Below are 23,814 nucleotides of genomic sequence, written 5' to 3'. Positions count from 1 at the left end.
TGTCAAGGTTTCTTGAAAAGACTAGACGCCACTACAATGTCTCATATCAATATTTATGTTCTAAGAGGCCCCACTAACATTTCTCAATATATATGTTCTATAGAGGGTGGTCAACACAAACCTAAAAAATAAATAGGCCTACCTTTATTAAGATCTTAGATTTGGATTCTTTTAAGATACATGCCTGAGGATGACATACCCATCTAAACAGTTTAGAAATTTAAAATTTAATAGGCAAAATTAAATGTCAAAAGTCAATTTAGCAGCCTGCCATTTAAAATAATGGTGGCCATCTTGGATTTGAAGTGACATTCAAAATTAAAATATACATGCTGAGGATGACATATTATATAAGAGTGGGGAAAGAACATTTAATACGCATTTTGAATACAGGTTATATACATTTTTTAGAACAGTTTCTTGTTTTAATAACATAAGTTAGATTGAACCAAAATGTAAAGAGGGACTTAATTCTCAAAACAGGTGTTGGTGTGAGACAGTGTGAACGTATAGATTCTGCAGTGCCTGATTAATTCAGACTGATAGGCTTGTCTTTAAAGTTGTTGTAATTCTTTTCAATCTAATATAATAGCAAATATCAACCTATTTAATTAATCTAAACGTGTTTCGAAGCAAAATGAAGTCGTTACAAAGTAACATCAATCTCCGTTGGTCCTAATAGTAAATTCATACTCCATATTCGATATATACAAAAAGAATGTAAATTTATATTGTACTTATGGAATAACAAAGGACCAGTATCAATCTGCAGGTTTTACAGTTTGCAACTTCTTTAATAATGTAATGTTTTCTATGAATAGGGATTATAGGCCTAACTAATTATAATTATAACATAATTTATTCATCTTGTAATTGGCGGGTTGTTCGCTGTTGGATACATAACATAATAATATTTGAATGAATAAAAGTTGTCTGAAGTCCCCCTAAAATGTCAATCATAAACCCTGGTTTTCAACTTTATTAGCCTGAAAATGTCAATTTTTAAATATAGCACTGTATCTAATAATGTACGTATAATTAGATTACACAATCACACGTTATTATTGGAAATATAGGTAAAAATATAGTTGTATTATGTTTGTCTATATATTTCTAATTTCCATAGAGATACTAAATACATTTAAATGATATTGATGGATGGGAAGCTTAACATATAGTATGATCAGGCCACAATATAGAAATCAGCATATAGGCCTATTTTTTCGTCTTAAAATTACACACAGGAATATTCTATTATTATTTCCCTAGGTTGAGATCTTATTTTTCAATTTTGAATACTATAGAATACTATACGTCAGTTACCAAAAAAAACCCATCACATTTATTAATTCCGGAATAAACTAGGCCTACTATATTACCCCACTATTATGTAAAAAACAACAACCTACTCGTCATTCTCTTTTTAGACCATCAGGATAAAGCAAACAATTACATTTTATATTATTGAGCTTTGGATAATTCTTACTCTATATCAGTGTGCCTAACGGTACATGCTTATTGGAATGTAATTTCGAATTATGATAAATAAACTAACCAAGTCCTGGAATGCCAGGACAATTAATTAAGGCGAATGTATTGGCTCGAATAGAAAGCGTCAGTATAGAATTTCGAATACATTTACTACTTGTTGCGCCCAAACAGTAAATTGCGCAACAACCAACCAGAGGTCAGGAAATAAGTCTGTGATCCTACCATAAGCACATTGTTATGTATACAACAAATCACATCTCTAAAACCGTTCCACCCAATATGGCTTCATCAGCTAACACCCCATAAACCCCTGATCACCCAAAACTTCCAATAGGACACTTCACCAACTAAGCCCAACGCTATACCCCTAAGGGGTCGGGAGAAGTGGATGTTGGGTGTACCTGTCCAGAGATTTTATCTATTTAGCGTATTTGTTTACTGTTATTTAATAATTAACAGACAATTAAAAGGAAATATTATATACAATCTACAACTAATATATATTTTTCAAGTAACCTTTTTACACACAATTGCAAAGTCCAGCCTTTAATGTTTACACAAACATATTTTATATACAATAATATACATTATTTATTATTATTCTTAATTCACCATTACTTTTTGTTTTCTTCTTCATTCGTGAGTTACCATAATAGGACAAGCTTCGATTTCACCTCGTGATACAAATCGGTCAGTTGGTGTGGGTCTATATTGCAATGGAAGGTTTCAAATCAGATTTATTCAAACGGTCATTTCAGAGGGAGTCATTCCTAAATGTATTTTGATATCGGTGTTAGGTTTCATTTCAGTATACGTATCGACATCAACACTCGTCTGAGGAGCTTTTGTGAAGTATTTTCTAACTTGCTCGTGGTATAATTCATCAAATTTCTGAGACAATTCTATAAAGGATGGCCTTTCCTTGGGCTCCATCTGCCAACAGGAACGCATGATATCATATCTAAAATAAATATAATCAATTATACGTAATAATAATAATAATAATAATAATAAGATTTTTATAGCGCACATACCACTCAAGAGTGCTCAAGGCGCATTTAAAAAATAAAAAACAAATCATACAAATTCCTGACAAATAAAGTGCAATTTCTTTGGAGGGTCCCCATCCGTTCTGTCGCGGTCCCGGACCCCTACCTAGGTGACTAAACAAAGGAGCAGGATACACATTTGCCTTGCCACAGACGACCAGGTGCTCAGAGACAACAACCAAGACAGAGGCATCCCAAAGATAATGCTGCCCAGGAAAAAGTATACTAAACAATTCTAAGTCTAAAAAACTTTAAGAAACCTCATGATACGTATTGTTAATATTAAATGGGTTTTTCATTAAAATGGAACTGACACATACGCCGGCATAATAATAAAACTTACACTCGTTGGTTGCAATACTTTGGTCTTTCTAGTCGTTTATGTTCACCAAGAAAATGTATTAATGATTTTCCATCTGCGTCTGCGTAAGGTATGTCTCCTATTAAAAAAAAAACCTTTTTCTAAAAATCTTACTTTTTCTAGACACATTGATGAGATGTGATAACCTCCGCCTATATTTTTTAATAGTATAATTATTTGGGAGAGCAATACATCGACTATTTACTTTAAATAAAAATTGAATTCATAAAGGAAATCGTATTGATTAAAAATATTTTAATAATCAACTTTTTAATGGTTACCACGTAACGTACCACCACCACCAAATTAAGTATTCTTTTCTATTATTTATGTCTGTATTATTTGTAATCATTATATAATATCTCTACAGTATAACCAATAAAAATGAATTGAAGAAAATGAAATGAACTTTTTTATGAACAGAGGCAGATTTGAGACAAACCACTCTACAATCTTTCTTTTTTGAAAGAAAATAAGAATTGTTGATACTTTACTTGTTTCTTTACATACCGTAACTAGTTATTTCCCACACAAGAACACCATATGACCATCTATGAATATGAAATTATTAAATGTAATAACAAATATATTTTTAAAAACCGATTCTAAGCAATACGCCGCCCGAACTCAGGAAACTGGAAATGTATTTTATTATCAGGTAAAAGTTTAAAGATTGTGATCAAAAATTCATTTTGTACCGTAGTTAAGTGCTAAATACCGTTTATAGTATCCGACTATCTCATGATTAAGAATGTATAATTCTATTGTAATTTGGCATTGGTTTATTACTAGAAAAAGGTTCAATATACTTACACATCACTTTTTGACGTATATGTTTGGTACATTATTGATTCTGGAGCCATCCATTTCACTGGAACGCGTCCCTGTAAAATATACAATTATTCATTAACAAACTATAAAAGGAATGTAATTATTATACAATAGGTTTTAGAAAAAAAATTGATAGTAACGTTACAAAAGCGTATTAAACCCCAAGGTATCTGTTTTTTTTTCAATATTGGCGCGCCGAATATGAAAGTATTATTAAGAGAAGTGAACGGTTGTGTTTAACCATGGACCTATACATTTAACAGGAAAAACAAAAAGACAACATAAAATATTACGCAACACAAAAACTCTCGAAAAATAAATAGAGCAGCGCATAGTCGTCAATGCAGGCACGGTACTCCGATGATGATGATTTGAAGAAATTATACATACCGTTGTTGTCATGACGTACATATTTTCATCTCTGGAAAGACCAAAATCTGAAACTTTAGCTGTCAAATTATGATCAAGTAGTACGTTCCTTGCTGCTAAATCACGATGAATTACCTGAAAAAATGTGGGATTTGTATATGATGATGATGAAGCCATCTTGTGAATTATAAAAATCGAAAGTACTTTCTTACTTACGAAATACTCGATATATATAACAGATATAATACAATAATTATCGTTTTTGTACAGCTATCACATGCATTATGTTATTCAAATTTTCTAATTATCCTAACAAACAAAAAACTCATCTTACCCCTCTACTAGTCAGATGGTTCATTCCCTTAGCAATATCCCAGGAGAATTTCAAAAGTTGTTCTTGATTAATTGAGGATACAAAATGATCGTCTTTAGCTCTCATTGCTGAACTGTTTGAATACAAATGTTCTTCTCGACTTAGTTTTAAAAATGTCAGCAGATTTCCATGTTTTGCATATTCCATAGCGACATAGAGCGTACCTAAAATAAGAAAGATTATTTCAAGAAATTGATATATAATAATATGTATCGATATCATTAGTATAATCAGGGAAGAGTTAAATTACAATTACAACAATAGTAATTTAACTCTTCTCTGGTATAATTATGACTATTGCTGGTAATAGAATGTTGTCTCAGTCTTAGCAAATACCTTCATTGATACATGCTCCTATAAGATGTATAACATTTTCATGATCACCAATCATTGCCATGATGTTAAGCTCTGTCAAGAAGTCTGTTTTAGCCTTGTTAACCGCATCCTCTGTTGGGAAATCAGCTTATATTATCTCAGTGGAATAATATTGATTGGTTGGTTGGTTGACTACATTTCAAATAATGTATTGTTGACATTAATCAACTTTATTTCAACACCATTTAAATCCATTTTTATTATGTTGTCATAGTTACGGATTTATCTGTTATTTTTGTTGTTGATGATGATGATATAATAACAATACTGGATCAATATCCTACCAGGTAAAGTTTTAATAGCCACTTGTTTATTTTGTCCAGCTTCTTTCAGAAGGCCAAGGCGAACTTCGCCGAAATTTCCTCTACCAATAACTTTAGCATCGATCATTAAATCTTCCCAGCAAATCTTTTTGTAATCGCATATATCTTCATAAAACTCTGACCCTCTGTTTGCTGTCAATTGTATTGTCTCCTGTATTTTAAACGTATAATTCATTTTTATGTTATTTCAGACTTTGTGATCAAATTTCTACACACAGCTTGGATTTAGATACTTATAACTGTAGACCTAATTTATTAATAACTAGTTAGTTCTCGAATTTCAGCGTAAAAAACCTGTTTTTTTTAATTTACGTACCGCAGGACTATAATACATTGTCGTTTACAGAAACGAATAAATAGACATGATGATTTATGTAGTCAACTAAAATTAGCACCCTGGGGAATTACTTTCGAAAGAGAAACTTGTCACAAAATGAGTCCAAATAAACAAAACCAATTTGTGTTTTGTATATAACATTAGAGTTGAGGGATGGGTACAAAGAGGAACAATATTATTTATCCACTCAGTAACGAAATATGTTTTCATGTTTTATAGGCCTATAAATAATATACCACCAAATACTAAACATTTGCGATTTAATACTTCGTTAAAACTTTCACTTTCATAGTCGATTGAAATAGTAAAGTACATGTAACAATACACCACTACGACGTTTATATATTTTGTAAACGTTGAGAAGCAACTGTCAGTAATAAATTTTATTGGTATACAGTATTATGTGTTTATATATCAAACAGTACCCACACTCACAGTAAGAAATTTGCGATTTAAATGGCGACCAAAAATGGTTAATAAAAGTATTGCAATACTATATTAAGTTTATCCGCAAGGACCCATAGATTTACCTACTTATGTTAAACCAAATAATACTGAAACTGAGAGATTGGAATGTTCCATTTGTATAAACGTATATTAAATCTTCAAAATAGTAATTTCTTAAAGAAAATCACCAGCCTGTCTTCAACAGTAAGATGCTGTACTCGAGCTGTTCAACCGGTTTTCAGCTATTAAAACAAGTATCTTAGAAGGAGTAAATGCGAAGCATCCTCGTATTATTGTGTGCGGGTATTTTTCAAGATGGACATCCATTAGACAGTGTAAACCACCTTTATTTGGGGCAAATCGTTGAACCTAAATTCGTTTTAATTGTCAATAACTAATTATCTAACTCAACTTAATGAGTAAACAGGGTGATGTTAGGTGGTTAAAATAAGTACCGAACGTACGAACCCACTTTATATACCATCGAGTAAAAATTCTAGAAGTGACGCGCGATTTACCGAATTTTGCCCTTACGTAAATTTAGACCCTAATGTATAATATTACCATATCAATGTATTCCTGTGGTGTATGATGATGATGGCGATGAGAACTCAGTTGCTCCAGGAACTTGTGTGATCCACCATTGCGTTTGTAATAGGCAACTAGAACCACAATAACAAGGAGTAGAATTGATATACCAATCATTCCAATAATACCAATAATTCCAATTTTTTCATCTGAAAATATAATGCATTTAGAAAGAATCACATCTAATAATACTGCATAATGAGAATAATATAAAGATGTATGGTGATTACCATGACCACAACTATAGGAAGTGTCTACTTAAAAACAGGTTTGCTAATAATATTGCTATTAATGAGTGGTGCCTTGTTTTCTTTTCGATTGTGTTACTCCATTGGCCATTTGAATTAAAGCTACTCCCAAGTATACGACTTAAGAGCAATTGTCTGTAAAAATCAAAGATTTGGCGGCAGAAAAATGTATTTCTCTCTCACTTCAATAAAAAGCATATCTACAACATTCATTTTAATTTTTAGCCTTCGTTGCCATGACAACGGTCAATTATCCAAAGCTTTATGTTTTTGCCATTTTTCACAAATTTTCTATAGTGAAAAAGTACAAATTTGTATACGTAATACTTACAGTATACATTTTTTGTTTATAGCAGTGTAAACAACAAAATATTGAGTTCCATTTAATGTAGAAAAAAAAATTACAAAATGGAGTTTGGTTGATACCATTATTTTAAAAAGGGTAGTTTGATAATATCAACAAATAAAACACAAGAAACACTATTTACATATGGCTACTCCAATAATAAAATGTGTATTTGGCTTGTCATAATGCTACTAGAGTCATACGAATAGTTTAGATGCCAGGTTTATTTCAATTAATTGCCAGAAAAACAGTATTTTGCATTGAAATATTTAGTTGATGGAAAATAATGTTAAACTTTGAAATAATTGCGTCCAAGTTTTTATAAATTTATAAAACATTTTTTCTACATAGTTTTACATTTCTACTTTTTCCCAAATTTACTTTAAATACTGAATCCTAATAATTCCAGAAAAAAGTCTTGACAAATCTGAATAAAGGTAAAAAAATGACCTTTAGTGTTATCTTAAACCTGTTTCTATACATACTGTAACTAAGGATAATTTAAAAAAAAATAAAATATGGGGTTTTCATGAAAAAAAAAATGATTACATTTTACATATAGTGTATTGTAGCAACTGTTTCTATGCGTAACTAAGTACAATGCTTTTAATACGGGTTTTCATGACTACAAAAAAATGATTACATAGCTTTACTACTTTTTCCCAAATTTACTTATCTACTGAATCCCAAAAATCACAGAAAAAGTCTGATCTTGTGAAAGGGTCATTTGTGGGTCAAATTATGTCAAAATGTATTATATATGTTATCTTAGAACCTGTTTCTATGGGTCACTAAAGATAATTGTTTTTTAAAATACAGTTGAACCTCCTGTAAGCGGCCACCCTCGGGACCTGGAAACGTAGCCGCTTACGGGCCGATAAAGGGCCAAAATCACGTGTTATGGCTATGCACGATATTTTTCAGTGTTCTTAACGCAACGAGCCTCTCAATTTTCCAGCTAATTGTATTATTGTTTATAAATCAGGTGGTTAGTATTAATGATCATTTTCAGACAAATTTTAAAAGCTTTTATCATATGAAAAATGGTCGGTCAAAATATGTGTAGTTTTCTCATCTCTTCAAAGAAATGTTTTTAAAACCGATTCGAAATAAAGCTAATATATAAAGAAATACAATGAACATGGACCTCTAATTCATAGGTCCATGCAATAAGTATCACATTTTTCGGGTGGCCGCTTACGGGAGGTAATTTACCATACAAAAAATCTAATTTTTAGTAAAAAAGGTGGCCGCAGCCGCTTACGAGAGGTGGCCGCTTACGGTAGGTACCAAATGCACTAATTAGATAATAAAATGGAGTTTTCATGAATAAAAATAATCACAAAAGAAAGTCCTTACGAATATGACCTTGTGAAATGGTAATTTGAAAATGCAAATAAGGCATGCCTACTAATAATCTACAAATTTAAATTTGTGTAAGATAAGTATGAAAAATCTACAGAATATCTCAATTTTAGTTACCATAGTAACTGTTACTATGCATAACTAAGGGAAAATAAATACTTATCAGATAATTATTAATTAATAATTACTAATGAATCCAACAATCACAGTAAAAAAAATAACCAAAACCAATATTTAATATAAAATGTGATATTTTACATGCTGACCTTAAATGAAATAAAATTTCACATCAGGGCTTCAATATTTGTTATGTAGCATTAACATACCTGAGTATATCATTGACTTTTGATTGGTTCAATTTTAAGAAGGGGAAAGTGGTGGATCTAGGATTTTGAAATAGTAAGGGGATTGGAGGCGAGTGTCTAAGAACTTAACTTTATGTTCTATCTTTTGCATTGCAATTTTTAACTTGGGGTAGGTGGAGGTTTGGAGGAAGGGGGATGGGAATCGGAGGAGTTTGAATCTGTCTATTGGTTGGGGCGATTGTAGCGGCAGTGTGGGTGGTGCTTGTCACAAGTGACATAAAGTTGTGTATATATTTTGCAAGTCATTCTTACTTTTCCTTTTGTTTTCACTATTTGAACCTTTCTTTTGTTTTAGGAAGCTATTGTGTGAAGCCAGTGGAGCAGAGTTTTTGTGTTGCAGAGAAGGATTGTGTGGTGTTTGCTGATTGGAGGAGAGGTATAAGAGTTAAGTTAATGTGTGAGTTGCTGATTGGTGGAGAAGGATAAGGTGGTGATATGTGGATAATTGAGGGAATTTTGAGGTAGATGGAAATTGAGAGGAGACAGAGAAGGAGGGCTATGTTATGTTAAGCCAGAAAGGGATAGGTGAATATTGATATGAGAAACTAAGACGTACAGGAGAAGAAGTAATTGAATTATGGTGATATAGAGCTGAAGCAGAAAGGAAATAAAGAGATATACATGAAGTTAATAAATTGTGAGTTGGAGATAATTATGGTGATATAGAGCTGAAGCAGAAAGGAAATAACGTGATATACATGAAGTTAATAAATTGTGAGTTGGAAGTAATACTATAAGGCTGTACTTAAATGTAGAACTGTTAATTGTTGAGATTACTGAGGATTAATTTAAATTGTGAATGTAAATTGACGGAAGAAATAACTGTTGGAAACAGCAGAAGTTGTTGCATGTAAAGAATTGTTTGGATATATTGAAGAGTAACTGGATTGATACTGATATTATTTTACGTGGGAAGGAGAAAGGAATAATTGGTCGGGGAGCGGATTGCAGTGCAGAACGACATCAAGAAACATTTTAACTTTATATTTGATTTATTTATATGTCAGAAAATAGGAAGAATTATAATTGATAATACAAGCAGAACGGGAGCAGAGGCGTGGGAGTTGTTTATTTGCAGAATCGTTGTAACTTTTATCTTTCTGATTTGTGTTTTGTGTCAGCGTAGGAGAGAAGGCAAGAAGGAACGATATTGTGGACATTTATTATTGTTTAACTATTCATCTTGTGATATTATTGTATTTGAAAGGGGGGTTTCGGGGATTTATTTAAAAATAAAAAGATTGTTGATATTTTGTTTGAAAGGATTGGGAAATTTGGGGAATTGCATAAAGTGTGTGGGGAATAGGAATACGGTATCATTGTTTGAGAATTGGTTGGGTTTTTTTTGTGGGTTTTTTTTTTGGGGGTTTGAATTATAAAAGAAAGAATTGGTTGTCAAAGATTATTATTAAATTTTACTTTTTACATTTATATGTGTACAGTTGTGGCTATTTACCGTTGTTCACCGTTGGTTACCAGCAATTACATGTCCGAAAGAGCCGTAATTGCGGCTGTGTGACAGTGCTTGACTGCATGAATTTCTCTATAGTGGATGATCGACACAAGTTTTGTAGTTTATATTTTTGTGGATATTGTGAGTGGGGGGGGGGGGGGGGGGTGGAGTGATCTACTTAGGTTAGCAAATAGAAGAAGTAAAAAAATGAATAATCTGTTGCAAAGATTAAAATTCACAAAGATCTGATAATTTATTCAAATTTCCAGAGTATATAACCTATAAAATGACATTAAAACTGGGAATTACAGAATCTATAATTAAAAATATTGTTTTTTTCCCCACAACACAAGTAGAACTAGAAACATTAAACATTTTTCTGACCAATGGATTTAAAATCAGATAATCAAAGAAAATAAAATGTTTTTACTAATATACCATGTTTTTAAAAAAATAATGTTTCTGGCAACACTGCTTGTAGATTTTTAAATTTCCTCAGTATATTATTTTAGAAATCACTTATTAAACATTAGAACTACCTATTTGTAATAAATCAGCTTAAAAAATACACCACTTTGGGCGTTATGGTGAAGTAAAGTTTAGTTGTTTTAATTGAAACTGAAAAACACCCCTTTTTAAATAAATGGTATCTCCCAAAGTATGAAATAAAAAAAATTAAAAAATATATGAAACAGGTACACAATGCATTGTTATTATCCATACACTAATTATTTTTTATAATTAAATCAAAGTACTACCAATATCCATTTTAAAAAACTTTAAAAAAGGACAAAATTTGTCAAAAACACAAATTTGGCCGTTGCCATGGAAATATGTGTGTGAAATAAAAAATACTTCATATTTGATTTCTCTCAACACATATATAACCATGTGCAAAATTTGAAAGAAATCCATTTTTTTTAGTCTGCCACTATTTTTGATATTTCTTTGATTCTTACAGACAATGGCTCTTAACAACTTTCATCTGAATGTTTTTATAATACCATTTTCAAATTGGTACTATGAAAGACAATATTACAAATAGAAAAGTCATTGCTTTGTATGTTATCAATTAGGGTGTTGTTTACATGTTCTAAATTGCTATTTAATAGGCCTAGATGCCAGTAAAAATACCTAGATTTGGAATCACCAATAAATATCTGGCGAAGTAAATTCATAGTTACGTGTAATAATGTTGGACAACTTGGGTAAATTTATAGAGTGAAGGAGAGCTATTTTTACAGAATTTAGGTAAACCCAACGCTGCTTTAATTAATTTACTATTTGTGTTTTTTCTAAGTCAAGAACATCCTTCTTGCTCAGATTTATACATTGTAGGCCATACGTTAGAGTTGGTATCAGGACTGTTTTCCAGACATGTAGTTTTACATCTGTAGACGAACGATATTTACACATGCCAGTTCCTTGCAATGCATAGAAGCAAATGTAACTATTAGCAACATCAATCAATTTCTGAAGACCCACAACAGATAGACTTGTTACAAAAATATCATCCGCATAGCAAAATGCATTATAAGAACAGTTGCTGATTGCTATACCACAATTAAGATTATTTAACTTTTCAATTAGATCTTGGTAAAACATATTATGTATGTTGGTATACAAGTCATGCATGCACCTCTACCAGCTATCAAATGCACCCTCAGCATCCAAGGAACAAGTATAAGCCACTGAACCTCTATTTGTACAGAGTTACATCATTGACTGTACAACGACGACTGGCAAACCTGTAATATTATTGTAGCGGGTCACCCATACATGATTCGTTAAAACCTAGTCCAAATATTTTTGACAGGATGTCTATATTGGGTTTCTTTAGAATAGGCACAAGAATTTCTTCTCTGAAAATGTTGGGAATAATCCCAAATTTAATACAGGTATTGAACACAAAGGCCAAAACATCTGGTAACTTAGTATGGAGGACAAACGCCTCAGCCTCTTCTATGACAGGGGATGCAGAGGTGTTAGGAGCAAACTTAAGACTCGTAGAAGTCTGTTAATGATTGAGTTTATGATTATGTTTAAGTGTCGTATAGCTTTTAACTCACCATTTTCAATAGCCATCTCTGACGGAGTTGGTAAATCTGTTCCATTTTTCCAAACAACTAGATCGAATATAACCTAAAAACGAGTATTATTTCAAAAGTTCATTGCTATTTATATATTTGTATTTTTGTGTTCAGAAACACACAAAAAACAGATTTACTAAATTGGGCATGTTTATACTATTAAATAAAATAATTTAAAAATGCTTAATGCATTGTAGGGCATAGCGATGAGCAACATTATACAGCATTGGAATATTTTCCCGAATCGAAAGTACCACTCACCTCATCTTTATAGTCGATTGGAGCTAAAGCCACATAATACGATTTTGCTGGGTCTAGAGGTGCGTTATAAAACCCGTCATCTAGCTGTTGATTGCCAATTACAAATGTAATGTCACTGACATCAGGCGGGAATTGAGCTGCCATATAGTGCTTTGGTCCTGATTCCGACATCTTCATAAACTTCAGATTTCGCGCTTCATTTATCGAATATTTACTCTCCATTATAAGAACTGAGTAATTTCTGTGGAAATGTTATAGCATAGTTTATAGCAGAACATGGACGAAATATTTCTTTTGAACACACACAAATCACAGTTATAATACCGGAATTCATTTGATTAGTAATAATAATTTATTTAATTCCACTCGATACAAATAAACACGTTAAACCGTACAAAAACGCTTACTTTATGTACGGGTAATTTTCGAGTGGTTTAAACTTCACTTCCATCTTTGTTAGTTGTCTCTCTACAACCATCAATTCAGGCTTTCCAGATGCTAATACAAGAAAAAATAATTCATCAGTAGCGTGTTTTGCGTATAAATACCATTAGGCCTAAATAATAATCGGTTTGGCCGCGTTAAATAATGCATTTTGCGAATATTGTTGATTTAGCACGCAAAATTGCAGCATTTTATGCTCACCTGACGGAGACAACGTGTCCACGAGATAATTTTCTGATGTCACAAGTAACGATTTTGAGATCCGTTTGACAGTGAAGTTGTAGCGACAAGCAGACTGAAGATCGACGATATGAAAGGTCGTTGAGGCCGCTAGAAAGGTTTGGTTGCGTGTTGTTGAGTTTGCTTCTGGTAGCAAATCGTACAGCCTGTATAAACACTGATATGTAATCTGAAACAATTCATGATATAAATACTACGTTAAAAAAATAAAAGAGTAAATGCTCAAATATATAATAATCATCACATAAATCATCATGATTTTTTGGGCATATTATTAACAAGTTTGTGTTTGTCACGTACAATATGAAAGACTGGTGAAAATCTACTAAATAGTTAATCGTAGTAAAATTAAGAACTGTACCAGGAACAGACCATGTTTTTAATCCCTTTCGTTATTGGCATGTACTATATATATATATTTTAAAGTTAAGGTAGGTGTTCTTTTTCTTTTTTTACTTTTTAATGTTTATATAATATTCCTTCTAATATTCTAAGTTTATACGTAATAATGTAAAATATGTTAGGCATACGTCGTAGTAGTTAGCCAGATCTAATGTTGTATTCGGCGTCTTCAGAACAATTGTAACGTACTCATCAGTTGCAGATGTTTTCAACAAACGAAGACCTGCAAGTACAACATCAAGTATCAAAACAGATAGCATTTATTAATGTTACTGTACTATTTGAAAGAGTATACTATAGGCCTATGATTTGTTTTGCATATCACACTGACAAGATATAAATTCAAACTATTAGGCCTATATAGTTAGTTTAAAACGCAGAATTGAACTAGTATTTCTTGTAGTATTTGTAAACAACTAGGACTGTACCCCATACGAGTTACAATCAGAGGTGAACGGAATGTAGAAATTGAACCTACTTCTTATCACAATTGAATTCAATATAAGTTTACATTTATTCAGCGCAAAATGTTTTTCTGTGGCTGTAAGACCGGTTTACACAAAAAATCGATTGAGTAGGCCTAAGCATGCATATGATCGATGTTATCTATTCGTAGTGTTCTGTATTCATCAATCAATATCATCAATAAATATATATTATACATTTACAGTATATTGATAAATCTCGAAATGTGTCTTATTTCTACTTTAGCAACTATGTTCACTATAGACCAAATTATATATTGCCCAGTACAAGCAATTAGGCACATTACGTATAGGCCTAACGTGCGTACTGGCAGATAATTATGGTAGGCCTATACGTCACTAAACGTCATTAGTCCCAAAATTGTTACGTTTGCTTACATGAATCAGTTGTTGAGACATTTACGGCTGTTGAACTTAAACTCTCCATATCCTGATTTGAAGCCGTAACGCTGATGTCGTATGTAGCACAAAGATGATCAACTTTTAGCAGCACTGCAGACTTGACTTTTTCAACCTCGACCTCAAAGATTTTCGATGGGTATGAAACCATATTGTATCGCACAATGTATGAATTCACCCCTTCACAATTCCAATCTTCGTTCTTAATGTTCTATGATTATACAAATAACATAAATACATATAAAAAATAGGCCTACTATTATTTTCTATACTTTCATCCGTTAACATTGCATTTCGTTGCGGAGGTTCATAAATCGTCGACCTTGGTTTCTAACCACCGTATTTCCTGAGATAGCTTCCTACCCTAAGAACATGGTTTATACGAAGATTTGATATGTTATCAATATAATTCGATTTTTATTTTATAGACCTAAAAGAATCAATAATATCCTGATATACTTTCCATTTTACATTTAAACTGTTCATACCGTTTCAATATTGCTCTTAATTTATCCATATACACATTTTAAAAACAAAAGTAAATAAACAGGCATAGCTGTTATGAACAATGTAGGTCTTGAGTGAATTGTTGAATATTAAATGAATATCAGTTAGATAAAAAGACGTAGTCCTACATAACTTAACTTCAGTTCTATTGTTTTCACTTGATTCAACAAGTCCATAATGACTACTATTATTTAAAATATCTAAGTCATGTCTTGAAGGAAGTGATTGTTTTACCTTCCATTTAACTTGGATCATATCACTTCCGATTAGAGACACACTCTCAACGGTTGGCGAACTCTTCGGCTCTATGTATTATATAATGTGTAAAAAATATAACAGATTAATAGTCAGGCATACATTATTCTAATAGGCATAACCGTTTATTAATTAATTGATAATTGATTAAGTCTTCGCCCGTTTACGTTAATAATTCCTTCGTTATTTGATTCTTTCGCTAGTTTATTCACATTTTTCGTAGTTCCTATTATTCATACATTTTTGTTCCAGTCATTCTCATAAAGAGCGTTGTTGATTACCTTCATATTAATGAACATTAGATTGACAATGACAATTATCAATTATTATTTTAATTATTATATAAACTAATAGTAACGTACTTAGACACGGTATGTATATAGTACGTCCAGCACTAGTAATGAATGGTCCTTCTCCTCCAAATCCAGGTCGTGATGGAATCGCAAAGAAAGTACACAGAAATCCTCTTTTAATGGATAATTCTCCAATCGACGATTGTAATGACGTTGTGGATCCGTCGACCCCATTTCCAATGTATTTAGATGTAGAATTAGTGCAGTTGTAAAGTACACTGTATTTGATAACCGGACCGTCACCAGGCTCCATTATTTTAGAATCAGGCCATGCCTTCCAAATAATTGTCACATCATTGTCCTTTATATTCACGTTTGGTTGATTGTGGAGACGTGGAGTTTCTAATAAAATAAAGGGTGAAAGAAGATAATGTAAAATTAATATTGAAACGGAATTGCTGTCAGTTGAAAGCCAGCTTTTCGACACTGTTAAAAACAATAGGCCTACAATAAAAACAAAACATAGGCCTATAGAAGGAACCGTACCACAATTTGATCATAAATGGCTATTTTTGTTTATCAAATAATAGGGGCCTAATAATAATAATAATAAATGCTTTATTTCAACACGGAGAACTTGATCAAAAGGTGTTTTTCGTCAAGGCCGTGCAAGGCCTTAATATATTCTTAAAATGAACAACAAAGGTATATACAGTGTGGTATAAAACCATAGAGAAAATGTTCCCATGATAAACACATAAAAACAACTGTAAGCTAGTACACAATACATTCAAGCAAGTAATAATAATTTTATTTAAAAGTAAAAAGGATTAATGAATGAACAGAATTTATAAAAAAGAAAAACAATTTAAAATTAAAAGATGCAAATTCAAGTACTGTATAATATAAAAAAGATACATCATAAAACATAGAAATATCGTTTTTCAAAGTAATTTCTTTTAAATTGACTTAGTTTACTTTAGAAATAAATTATAAATTTGTTCAGTTTCAATAGTGTAGAAAATGGGCCTGCTTCACTAGGGGTAACAGTGAACATCGAAACATTAGGCTTATTAGTGGGATGCTTAGATCAAAAGTGTAGTAGGTCTACAGTACAATATGAATGTGTATAACAGAAAAATGTGATTCTTGATATACATAATAATGTAAGCTTACTGTACACTTGTCCTTCAATGGTTTTATTCAAACTTCCAATTGCGGTTATCACACTACATGTATACGGCTTAGTATTCCATACTGTTATTCCTACAAAATCCATCTCAATGGTAAAGTTATCGTTGTGTACTACAGCCTCTTTTGGCAATATTGGACGGCCATCAGGTAAATACAACGTGACCTCATCAATTGTGGGTAGTGGATCTCCCTGTATCACACAGCTTGCTTGTCCGTCTTGATTTTCATTTACTGCCAGGCCTTCGAACACTATGATGTTTGGTTCAGGTTCTAAATTCATACAGTGGTTAAAATTATATTGTAATCAATTAATAAAAAAAACAATAGATAGCTTAAATATTTTAATATTTAACGAAGTACAAATACAGGGATTGATATTTTTTTTCTTTCATTCAGATTAAACTATTTGCTAAATTAATAAGTTTTATATAGTAGATTCTAGATTGTTTTGTATAAATTGAAATGTCTCAGTGTTACTGAATCATTTAAATCATATTCAAATTCTTCTTTGTTGGTACTGAATTCACAATTAGAAAATCTTTGTCTATGCACTCCAGATCGATAAAATGTTCATAAAAAGATGGTTAAACATTTAAACATAATAGAAAATGTATAATTATTATAATGTATTGTTCATTATGAGTAATTATCTGCACATTTGTTATAAGTGACAATAGATTGCGAAACGAATGACTTATTATAACGTTTTGTACGATTTCGAGGTTGATGGATACGTTGGATGAAAGAAAGGTATTTACGATTGTGTTGTTTTCTTACCAATTATGAATAGTTCAAAAGCTTTTATTGGTATTAGATCTGCCTCACTTGATGCGGGGTTAGAGTAGTAACAATCGTATGATCCTGAATCTGACACAGTAACGTTGGTCAGGTTTAATGTACTTTGACGCACCCATTCATCATTTGCTACATCATTTTTCTCCCACAAAAGTCCATCTATATCCACGTCAGTGTCAACGAACAAACTAACAGAGTCACCTGCAAGTATCCATTTATAATCAACTTGCCCTAAAAATGAACAAAATTAATAATGGTGCTTTAAGTAATTCAATTATCTTGAATGCAGTTTATCATTAGTATCCATACCATTATAGGAAAAACAAATTATTTGGCATTCTATTCTATATAAAAAGTATCAATGATGTAGCTGGAGGCACCATAGTAGAGCAGTTAGTGCCATAAAAATAGCCAAGTTGTGCACTTTATTACCAAAGCATGAAACTTGCCACAAAGTTTCTTTGATGTATATAGATTAAAAATATCTGGGGGTGCCAAGTGTCCAACGTCCGGTATGGCGGCCATCTTGATTTCAAAATGGCCACCATAAAAACAAAAAGTGTTCATATCTTGGCAACTATAAACAGTAGAGACTTGATTCTGGTGTTAAATTGTTCACAAACCACATATTTCTATTTGCTCTAATGAAAAGTTTCGTCAAAAAATGACCGGAAATAACGTTTCTCCCAGTTTGACCTTTGACCTCTTATCTGTATATCTCAGTAACTACTTATCATTTTCAATCGATTTTGGTGTCATTTTGTTCAGAATAGAGACATTTATATTTGTAGTAATGAAACATTTTCACATAAAATGACTGGAAATACAATTTATAACCTTTGACATATATAATAATTATGTGAACATACTGTATGTGGTTTACATTGGTATAAATGCACCTAATTTTTTTTAACGAAATAAATGACACTGCAAAAATGACCAGGAATTATTATTCTGAATTTTTGACTTTTGATGTGATAGGATAGGCGTAAAGTATGACAGATCACTGAGAAACAGCAATCACTGAGCTCATCTATGCCGACTTGTTTGCTAAACTGTGATGTGTCAATCGTTAGATAAAAGTTTTGGTCCTCTCTCCATCATCTTTTTTTTTTTGCAATGTATTATACCATATGGACAATTGTCTGAAATAAGTTGAATTGAATTGTTAGATGCCATTTGGAAATATTTTTGATGTAAAGTAGCATTCTTTCGTTGGGCTCTTTGATGTTGCATATGAGACAAGTTCGGAAAGTTTTCATTTTCATGAGTTAAGAGAATACCGTCTTTCAAAGTACTTACTACAAACTTATCCTGCATTTGTGCAGTAGACCTACTTTCATTAGTCAGAAACTCAGATAATTCTTGTTCATTTTCGTTGCATCTAAAAAAATGTACTCCATTTTTATGGTAATGGGCCTTTGCTGTAAACCATCTGAATCCTTTTCCTCGATTTTCTCTACTCATTGATTTTTTAGCAAAATCCGAACCAAATCAATTCGTAAAAGACATCTCAATATAATTATTCAAGTAATTCTCAAATTAGTGACATGGACCTACAATATACTGTTCTGTACAAGACCATTTTAGGCATCCACTTGTGGACTTTCACTTTGAAGGTCTTGGTCTCCTAATCATACAAGAAACAATGTCTGATTTAATCAATCAAAGTAGTGGGTCCAGACAAAGAAGGGGATGTAAGACCATCCACAGACAAAGAAGGGGGTATAAGACCATCCACAGACAAAGAAGGGGGTATAAGACCATCCACAGACAAAGAAGGGGGTATAAGACCATCCACAGACAAAGAAGGGGTATAAGACCATCCACAGACAAAGAAGGGGGTATAAGACTATCCACAGACAAAGAAGGGGTGTAAGACCATCCACAGACAAAGAAGGGGGTGTAAGACCATTCACAGACAAAGAAGGGGGTATAAGACCATCCACACACAAAGAAAGGGGTGTAAGGCCATCTACAGACAAAGAAGGGGGTGTAGGACCATCCATAGACAAAGAAGGGGGTCTAAGACCATCCACAGACAAAGAAAGGGGTGTAGGACCGTCCACAGACAAAGAAAGGGGTGTAAGGCCATCCACAGAGAAAGAAGGGGGTGTAAGACCATCCACAGACAAAGAAGGGGTGTAAGACCATCCACACACAAAGAAAGGAGTGTAAGACCATCCACACACAAAAAAAGGGGTGTAATACCATCAACAGACAAAGAAAGGGGTGTAATACCATCAACAGACAAGGAAGGGGATATAAGACCGTCCACGGGCACAGAAGGGGTGTAAGACCGTCCACAGACAAAGAAAGGGGTGTAAGACCGTCCACAGATAAAGAAGGGGGTGTAGGACCGTCCACAGACAAAGAAGGGGGTGTAAGACCACCCACTGACAAAGAAAGGGTATAGGACCACTTACAGACAAAGAAGGGGGTATAAGACCATCCACAGACAAAGAAAGTGATGTAGGACCATCCATAGACAAAGAAGGGGGTGTCGGACAATCCACAGACAAAGAAGGGGATGTAAGACCACCCACAGACAAAGAAGGGGGTGTAAGACCATCCACACACAAAGAAGGATTATAAGACCATCTACAGACAAAGAAGGGGGTATAAGACCATCCACAGACAAAGAAGGGGTATAAGACCATCCACAGAGAAAGAAGGAGGTGTAAGACCATCCACAGACAAAGAAGGGGTGTAAGACCATTCACACACAAAGAAAGGGGTGTAATACCATCAACAGACAAAGAAAGGGGTTTAATACCATCAACAGACAAAAAAGGGGGTATAAGACCGTCCACAGACAAAGAAAGGGGTTCAAGACCATCCACAGACAAAGAAGGGGGTATAAGACCATCCACAGACAAAGAAGGGGGTGTAGGACTATCCACAGACAAAGAAGGGGATGTAGGACCATCCACATACAAAGAAGGGAGTGTAGGACCATCCACAGACAAAGAAGGGGTGTAAGACCATCTACATACAAAGAAAGGGGTGTAAGACCATCCACAAACAAAGAAGCGGGTATAAGACCATCCACAGACAAAGAAGGGGGGTATAAGACCATCCACATACAAAGAAGCGGGTATAAGACCATCCACAGACAAAGAAGCGGGTATAAGACTATCCACAGACAAGGAAGGTGGGTATAAGACCATCCACAAACAAAGAATGGGGTATAAGACCATCTACAGACAAAGAAGGAGGGGTAGGACCATATTACCGAGGAAGCATAGGCCTACAAAAAGAAGATGCAATCAAAATAGGCCTACCACTTGGAAAACAATAAATTGTAGAATAACTGAGGCTTGATTGTTGAAATATAAAGGGTTCTTTGTAAGGTCATTAATAATATATTGATATAAACACGATCATCATACTATTCATTTGACATTCAAATACAGTCTATCTCGAAAAGAAGCTCATACTATCACCTTTTCGAGGTTTTACGGTATTCCATAACATGTATGTTATTTCCTCTGTCAAACTATTAAAAAACTTTTAGCGAATCAGAAGGTGCCAACATCATTGAACTAATGGTACCACCAAGCACAATGTTTACCAATTTTATGTACTATATACAATTTAAGTCCATTAATCATTTAATATAATTACGCCTATCAGGTCAAAGTTCAAAATTAGGTGCATTTAAGACCACCAAAAACCACATACAGTATATTCACATAATTAAAAATCAATAATTAAATGTCAAAGGTCATAAATTGTATTTCCGGTCATTTTATGTGAAAATGTTTCATTACTACAAATATAAATGTATTTATTCTGAACAAAATGACACCAAAATCGATTGAAAATGACCAGTAGTTACAGAGATATACAAATACGAGGTCAAAGGTCAAACTGAAAGAAACGTCATTTCCGGTCATTTTTGGACGAAAATTTTCATTAGAGCAAATAGAATATATAGTTTGTGAACAATTTGAGACCAGAATTAAGTCTCTAATGTGTATAGTTGCCAAGATATGAACATTTTTTGTTTTTCTGGTGGCCATTTTGAAATCAAGATGGCCGCCATACCGGACGTTGGACACTTGGCACCCTCCGATATTTTGAATCTATATACATTATAGAAACTTTGTGCCAAGTTTCATGCTTTGGTAATAAAATGCACAGCTCATGTCATTAACTGCTCTACTACCAGTATAAATTTTGACTGATTATTCGCCAAGACAATGCTTCATTCAATATTCAATATTTTACCACATACATTTATTCGGCTGGCGTAGGTCTACACTTATTTCTCCATAGTCTACATGTCATCGAGGGCAGTGTAAACATATAAATAAAATACCATAAGTGCCATACTTTTTCTAATTGCTAAACTAACGCTTAGAATATTGTGCTAAGTATAATAACAATAACTGCAATTAAGATGTTGATTTACTTCCTTATTGTCTTTTTTCTTTGTGGTAACCACTTCCAATTATTAAAATAAAGATTCTAAATTCTTTTATTAAAATACTTTATTAAGATTCCATATGGCCAATAGCAATGACCTGAGTGTTTATTGTATAGGCCTAGTTTCTTTATTTTGTGTGGTTCCTTAAAACTCAATGAAGCTCACAATAGAAAAATTGTAGACTAGTTTGGCGATCATTTTGTGTATATATTATTCATGGTTCATTGTGGTGATGATATCCGGCAGGGTCAACAGTATAATGCGTATTTGATTTCGTAATAATAAAGAGTGCTTTTTTATACAGACTACTGTACTGTGTGCTGGTATAGCTTACTGTGGACACGTTGCTTTGAAAAAAACATATCTTAACAATTACATAATTAAAAAAAAATTGAAACTTTAAAAAAGAATTGGCTAAATTGGAAATAACACTTACAGATAAATAAGCGTAAATTTGTAATGTGATAATAAATAAACCAATTTAGAAAAAAAAAAAAAATACCAATGTATTAATTTAAAAAACTCCATGATAGATCTCTGCGAAAAATTTGAGCTTTAGGGAGGAAGCTGTCAAATCGATTTTGAAATACATTTGTTTGTGAAATGATTTGTTTGATAAGTATGTAGAATGTTGCATCTTACAACAAATAAATGATGACAGGATTTTAAATTGTTTTACAATGAGGACTATCAGTAAATAATAGGATGTGGGACGCACTATACAGCGGAATTATTAAAGAACTATCTTTGTTAGTATTGCACATTTTATTCGCATAACTAGTGTTTATTCAGTAATCGTTTGTTGAAGGTTTTACTACAAAATATTAATACAAAATCTAGATTATTGGCATCGCGTCATAACTTAAATTTGTAATTAATAAGAAGAAACTGTTTATCGGTAAACTAATTATAATAATAATGATTTATTTATTTGCGATTGAGATCAGATGTGTATGAAACAAAAACAAACATTTATGACACTTTAAAACTTGTAAACATTCAATCCAAAATACCTTTGATTAACATAACAGTATAGGCCTATATATTTTATCTTGAATATTTCTTCCATCATTTATATGGGTCTATACAATATATTTTTTTCGATAGTTAGCTTATTGGAAATTTGTGTGTAGGCCTACTAATGTAAATTACTAAACTAAATGTCTTTTATTTTTATTTTTTTTTATATTTTATTATTATTTGTTGATGTTCTCTACTGAACCACTTTCGAAATCAATGCTTTAGCACTGAAAGTGTCATTCAGTATAAAGACAGAATAAATAAATAATACATTTTGACATTTTCATCTTAATTAAAAAGTACAGACCGAAATGGTGTAAGAATAATTTACTAGCTTATCAAAAAAGATTATAACATACCAGAAATTGATTGTAGAATTGCAAAGCCATATATCAGCGTAGTCCAGAGTTCCATATTTCCGTAACTGCTCTTGTTTACACTTAGAAGGTATATTTTTAACTGTAGAAAGCTGACTGCTAGGTGTGCCAGCAGCAGGAAGTGAAATATAGTTCGAAGAGTTTAACCAATGAACGCCTCCTCCTGCTAAAGTGATCACCGGCTAAGTTTGATTTCCAAAACAACTGTCGTACAAACACAATAATGTAGACCTACATAGTTTTATTTAAGATTCATTTATTCTTGATTGTGACCCATAATTAAACATTTTGCATACTTT

General features: G+C 32.6%; 1 protein-coding gene across 1 annotated transcript; it reads right to left on the bottom strand.

Annotated features, from left to right (window-relative positions):
* Window positions 1-101: 101 nt before the first annotated feature.
* LOC144845421 (uncharacterized) lies at window positions 102-23,572 on the bottom strand. Its single transcript, XM_078702743.1, has 20 exons — window positions 23,498-23,572; window positions 17,669-17,917; window positions 16,874-17,161; window positions 15,767-16,099; window positions 15,384-15,454; window positions 14,622-14,853; window positions 13,887-13,981; window positions 13,318-13,525; window positions 13,080-13,170; window positions 12,673-12,913; window positions 12,391-12,463; window positions 6,521-6,693; window positions 5,134-5,323; window positions 4,811-4,921; window positions 4,436-4,638; window positions 4,123-4,236; window positions 3,715-3,785; window positions 3,412-3,452; window positions 2,884-2,980; window positions 102-2,452 (listed from the first exon to the last, which is right to left on the bottom strand). The coding sequence occupies exons 1-20, from the start codon at window positions 23,550-23,552 to the stop codon at window positions 2,233-2,235; spliced, it is 3,156 nt and encodes a 1,051-aa protein (XP_078558869.1). The 5' UTR covers window positions 23,553-23,572; the 3' UTR covers window positions 102-2,232.
* Window positions 23,573-23,814: the final 242 nt, after the last annotated feature.

The sequence above is a fragment of the Antedon bifida genome, chromosome 6 (genome assembly GCF_963402885.1).
Source record: "Antedon bifida chromosome 6, ecAntBifi1.1, whole genome shotgun sequence".
NCBI classification, from domain to species: Eukaryota; Metazoa; Echinodermata; class Crinoidea; order Comatulida; family Antedonidae; genus Antedon; species Antedon bifida.
This window is presented reverse-complemented; position numbering and strand designations above follow the sequence as displayed.